This window comes from Neopelma chrysocephalum, unplaced genomic scaffold (assembly GCF_003984885.1).
Source record: "Neopelma chrysocephalum unplaced genomic scaffold, ASM398488v2 Primary Assembly neopelma1_202, whole genome shotgun sequence".
Lineage (NCBI taxonomy): Eukaryota > Metazoa > Chordata > Aves > Passeriformes > Pipridae > Neopelma > Neopelma chrysocephalum.
The window spans coordinates 1-6,273 of NW_020897864.1; the positions used below are offsets into that span (position 1 = coordinate 1).

General features: G+C 45.8%; 1 protein-coding gene across 1 annotated transcript; it reads left to right on the forward strand.

Annotated features, from left to right (window-relative positions):
- Nucleotides 1-6: 6 nt before the first annotated feature.
- Nucleotides 7-6,267, forward strand: LOC113977190 (phthioceranic/hydroxyphthioceranic acid synthase-like; the record flags this gene model as incomplete). Its single annotated transcript, XM_027703087.1, has 3 exons — nucleotides 7-49; nucleotides 153-334; nucleotides 623-6,267. Coding segments are annotated over 3 exons (5,781 nt in total), but the record flags the coding sequence as incomplete, so codon positions are not given.
- Between the last annotated feature and the right edge of the window lie 6 nt (nucleotides 6,268-6,273).

Here is a 6,273-nt window from a genome sequence, read left to right on the forward strand (position 1 = left end):
TCATCTTTTCTTTTTGCTCTGCACTACGCCTTGCGAGCCATTAAATCAGGTACTGGGACTGAAGAGATGCTGGATAATGAAATTAGGATTGCTACTGTATCTGTCTATCACCTGGGCCATCTCAACATGAGTATGTTTCTGTTTTACTGCAGGAGACTGTGAGGCAGCAATCTGTGGTGGGGTGAACTTCATAATGGATCCCCGCACCTTTGTATCTCTCAGTAAAGCAAAGATGATCTCTCCAGAGGGAATAAGCAAACCCTTCTCCAAAAAAGCAGATGGCTATGGAAGGGGAGAAGGCTGCGGTGTTGTTTTCCTCAAACCACTGAAAAAGGTAAGCTTTCTTGTGAAGCAGCCTAAAATAAGACAGGTTGCTTGCCTGTATCTTGTATCTTCAGCTCTAATAATTACTTTTTCAGAGAAGATTTTCCAATTCATGTTTAAGAATAAGGAAGAGTTTCTTGAGCATTAAATATTTATGTTCTTCCCCTACCATGGGACAGGGATCACACAGTTAAAAGTTAACCTCATACTCTGTTCTTGCCTTTGTTGTGGTGTTTTGTTCTGTCCTCTACAGAGAAAGCATGAGTTTATTAAAAATAATTTAATTTTTATGAAACAGGCAAAGGAAGACTACAGCAAAATCTGGGGTGTGATAAACATCAGTGCAGTAAATCAGAACGGTAGGTCCACGACTCCGATCACAAGACCATCTCCAACAGAGCAAGAGAAGTTACTGCGCAGCATTTACGGAAGTCGTGTCGATCCCTCAGTTGTGCAGTACATTGAAGCGCACGGTACAGGAACTGCTGCTGGAGATCCTATTGAGGCTGAAAGCTTAGGTAGTGTCATTGGTAAAAACAGGTCTTCCCGAGCTTCCATGCTGAAAATTGGTTCAGTGAAAGGAAATATTGGGCACACCGAATCAGCTTCCGGAGCAGCCGGGTTAATCAAAGTGCTTCTGATGATGCATCATGGAAAGATTGTTCCATCCTTACATTACTCAAAGGAGATGAGCAGCATCGATACAGAGAAATTAAACCTTGCTGTTGCCACAGCTGTAGAGCCATGGGAAGAATCCAGTGAGTATGGAAGAGTAGCTGGCATCAACTGCTTTGGGTTTGGAGGAACCAATGCTCACATTGTAGTCAGGCAGGTTAAGCAGCCAGAGCCTCTTCCTGCCTTTAAGAGGCCCCTTGAATTATTTCTGCTGTCAGCAGCATCAAGTAAGTCCCTTCAGATGACAATGGCTGACACAGCTGAGCAGCTGAGCACAAGAAAGTCTGTGACTCTCCCAAGCCTGGCCTATACCTCTGCCTGCAGAAGAAGCCATGCCAACTACAGGTACCGGAAAGCGTTTGTCACAAATTCCCTCCAACACTTGCAGCAAGAGCTCAAGTCAGCCAGCACTGAACCTGCCATGTCCAAGGTGGAACCACAGCTGGTGTTCGTGTTCTGTGGCAACGGCGTAACGCTGAAGGAGTTCAGCGAGGCTCTGCTGAGCTCAGAGCCAGTGTTCAGAAACAAGTGTAAGGAAATAGAAGACCTTTTTCGGCAACACACTGCCATCGGCGTCCTGCCAGCAAGGGATCATAGCTCACAGGACTTGTTGAATCCAGAGCTCTCCCAGCCCTTGCTTTTTACCCTGCAGGTTGCCGTAGCTTCCCTCCTGAAGTACTGGGGCATTAAGCCTGTTGCTGTTGTTGGCCACTCGGTGGGGGAAGTTGCTGCTGCGCATATTGCTGGGTACCTTTCCCTGGCAGATGCAGTCCAAGTGATTTACCACCGGAGCAGGCTGCAGGCAAAGACTGCCAGTGGCAGAATGTTGGTGGTTGGAAACATCCCCGTTCAAGAGATTGCTGAACGTCTGCATCCCTACTCGGGAAAGGTCTGCATTGCTGCTTTCAACAGCCCAGTTTCCTGCACCTTGTCTGGGAATGTAGACTCAGTGGAAACTGTCCAGAGAGAGTTAGCTCAAGCTTTCAGACAGAGAAACATCTTCCTTCATGTTTTAAGTGTCCCAGCTGCGTACCACAGCCCCAGCATGGATATGATACTTGAGGAGCTGGAGAAGAATTTAGAGCCTTTAGGAAAGCAGAAGGGGGAAATTGAAGTGATTTCAACGCTGACAGGGGTGGCTGCATCTGAAAATGACTTTGCTCGTGGCAAATTCTGGGCCCGGCATACTCGTGAGCCTGTTGCTTTCAGTCAAGCCATCCAAACTGCAGCTAGAGACAGGGAAAACGTGGTGTTTGTGGAAATAAGTCCTCACCGAGCATTGCAGCGAAGCATAAAGGAAACTCTAGGAAAAGGCACCAAGGTGTTCTCCTCTTTGGAAACTGATGCAGAATATCAGACGCTCCTCACCCTGGTAGGAAATCTGTTTGAACTGGGATATAATCCCAAGTGGCAGCACTTCTATAATGGGTATCAAAGTGTTCCGGTGGCCATTCCACGCTATCAATTTGATCACCAAAAACTCATGGCTTATCTGGATTTCCATCAACAAGCAAACCAAAGAGGTGTCAGCGCCAGTCATCCTTTGATTTATGGCATAAACAGTGACAACATGGAATTTGGCTGCCTGCTGTCTCAGGACACAACACCGTACCTATACGAGCACAAGAACAATGGGGTGGCCTTAGTCCCTGGTGCTTTTTATGCAGAGCTTGGTCTGGCCTCTGTGATGAGCAGCTCAAGGCCTAAAGTACCTCTGAGTACTTGCCAGCTGAGTGTTGTTTTTTCTGCGCCCTGTGTTCTCACTCAGAGTTCCCAAGTGTTGAGTATTAAGCTGAGTCCGCAAAAAGATGTGACAGCCTTTGAGATTCTCTCTTCCTCCAATGCAGTTTATGCTGCTGGCCAAGTGGCAAAGGGGCCTGAAGCTGTGGTGGAAGAAAGCACCATCTCCTTCCAAGACATCTATCAAAGATGCAGATCAGTGATTAGCAGAGAGGAGGTTTATGAAGCACTGTCTCAGGTTGGCTTTCAGTATGGCTCCATATTCAGGCAGCTCAGTGAGGTGCATTATTGCCAGGAACTAAAGGAAGCTATAACAAGCATAAAGGTGAACAAGGAGACCGTCAGAGAGATGTACAGCTACTGTATCCACCCAGTGCTGCTCGACTGTTTTCTGCAGATGACTGCTGTCTTGACCTCAAGGACATTCCAGTCCAGAGCAGGTTTTCCTTCAGGGATAGGCAGCCTGGTGGTGCTGCGGCCACTGGAGGAAGAAATGATGGTATATATGAGAACAAGCAAGTCCACTGGGAACTGCCTAGAGGTCTGTGGATGCTTTTTGGACAAACATGGCTCTGTTTTGGCTGAGCTCAAGCGCGTTGCCATCACTTTCATGAAAGAAGCGTCTTCCAGAGACAATGAGTTCCTGTTTGAAAACAAGTGGAAGGAAGTCTCTCTTTCACAGACAATTGGACCTCTGGGGGTTAAGCCCAGAGTCCTAGTGTTTGCAGACAAATTTGGGATAGCTGAGCAGCTCAAAAAGTACTTGCATCCTGCTTCAAGATATGTTATGTATGAAGACTGGGAAGCCCTCTTGGAAGGCCACACAATGAATAAAATGAGAGCAGAGGTTGAGGATTATGATGAAATGCTCTTCCTGTGGGGAATTCAAAGGTTAAATGAAGATTTCCCAAGCAAAGTGGTAGATCAGTTGGCAAAGTGCTGTGAAGCCTATTGCCAAGTAGTGGTGGCATTAAGAGAGAAAACGTCCCCCTGTTCAGTCAGAGTGATCACCTACAGAACAACAGAAAGATACATAGACCACATTAACTGTGGGTTTGCATTGTATGGCATGACCAGAACTTGTGTTGTTGAAGTTCCAGAAATCACATTTCAGTTGATTGACCTCAGCTCTTGCAGTTCCCTGGACATCTCAGTGCTAGCAGATGTTCTTGTCAAATGCAGAGGTGGGGATTATCCAGAAGTTTGCATCAGCCAAGGAAGAATTTATGTGTCTGAAATCAGACACACACCTTTTGTAGATGCAGATTACATCCAACCTGTAAGATCTCTCCAGAAGTCACAGACATTCACTTTGTACACGTCTGATCCGTACACAGCAAAAGACTTGTCTGGTGAATTATCCACCAGCACTGCTACTCAGCTTGACAAACAGAGTGTTGAAATTCAAGTGGATAAAATTTGTGTCCACTCAGAAGATTATTTTCCCATTAGTGTTTCTAGTTGCAACTTTGGTAATACACTGTATTGGAACTCGCAAACAGGAGACAAACACAGACTTTTAGCTCTTGATTTCAGTGGCACAGTAACAGCAACAGGAACTGATGTGAAAAAAGTGAAAGTGGGAGATCACGTGGTTTCATGTTATCCCACTGCTGCGTCATCCAGGGTTTGGATTCCAGGAATAGTTTGTTTCAATGTAAAGAAATTCCCATTCTTCCAGAATGTCCCTTGCATGTCATACTTCATCATTGCCTGGGAAATCTTCACTCAGAGATTACCCAAGGGGAAACATGGCAGAACATTGGGGATTATTACTACAGAGCCATTATCGGTTTTGTGCCATGTTCTTTGTGCAGCAGCAGAAGAGATGGGTTGGAGAACAGTCCTCGCGAGGCCCACTCCTGATAAGTTCCAGTATATAAAGTCATGCAATGCCCTTGTTGTTCTTCCTCCTGTCAACGGACTGTCTCGAGAGGATCTGGCCCACATGTACTTTCTTAAAGATGTGGTGATCGTGTGTGGCAATCGACAGTCTGAATGTATCCAGAATGTCAGTGAAATTGGTCATGAAAACATCAGCTTCCACATCCTTACTCTTGCCAGCATTTTCCAGAAAGCACCTCTAAAGGAATTGCAGAAGACTGTACATGTCTGGGTCAGTTCCATGGATATGAAACGGTTTAGACGTCTCTCAGGTTCCATTTTTCAGCAGATGGAGAACTTTGAAAAGCTAAACTCTGTGATGTCCTATTTCACGTGCACTTCTGTCCCCCTCGCTGTACTGAGAGGGCAGAAGGACATCAGCATGCTATCAGACATACCGTTGTACGAACCCCAGAAGCAGCTGTTTAAGCAGAATGCTGTTTATGTAGTAGTGGGAGGGCTCACTGGACTCGGCTTTGAAACAGTGAAATTCATCGCTGAGAATGGAGGAGGGTGTATTGCAATACTCTCCAGGAGAATTCCGAGCAATGAGAAGCAAGAAGAGATGAAGGCTTTGCAGCAGCAGTACAAAGGGAGCAAAGTAGTGTTTGTGCAGTGTGACGTGACTTTGACCAGTGATGTCGAGAAAGCTTTCAAGTCCATTGCAAACACCTTTGTGGGGAGTCCGATCAAAGGTGTATTTCAAGGTGCTGTTGCTTTACACGATGGCCACCTTGAAGTTCTGACCTTGGCTGACTTTCAGGAAGTGCTGAGCCCAAAAGTAGCAGGGACTCTAAATCTTCATTGGGCTACCAGAGGCCAGGAACTTGACTACTTTGTGTGCTACTCCTCCGTTGCTTCCTTTTTGGGCAATGCCACTCAGACAAACTATGCAGCTGCAAACTCTTTCCTGGATCTCTTCTGCCTCTACAGGAGGAACCGTGGGCTTTCAGGCCAATCCATTAACTGGGGTGCTTTGAACCTTGGCATTCTGCTCAATCAAAACCACATCCAGAGCATTCTGAGATCCAAGGGCATAGACATTCTGCAAGTGCCTGAAATTCATGAGTATCTCAGGAAAAGCTTACTTTCAAATAATCCACAGCAAGCTGTCGTCAAATTGAACTTTCAAGCTTTATATCATCATGTTTTTACTCAGATAAGTTCACTCAAAACTCGCTTCATATCACTTATGTCAGAAGATTTCAGGAACAAGCTTGAAACTCCTGAGGAAACTCAAGTCCCAGATACTGCCTTTCTCAAATCGGAAGACTACATCACCTCCCTGGTGAGTGACCTCACTGGATTGAACCCCGAGGAACTAACCATGAATACACCACTTTCATCTTTGGGCATAGACTCTATGTTAGCTATGACAATTCAGAACCGTGTCTTTCAAGAGAGAAAGGTGGACATACCTCTTCTGAAACTGCTTGATCCTCACACAACTCTGTCAAGTTTAGTGGTAGTTTTAGAAGAAACAAGCAATGCAAATGGAGTAGTTGAGAAGGAGAAAGGTGCGGTCAGAAGTGCAGAAAATGAGAGCCGGCTGTAGGAATCTTGTCCTCCAGGAATTGTGTAACTTTGAAGATACCCAGACCTTTGTAGCATCTCAGAAGATGTCATTGCAGATGGGGTAGAACATCTGGT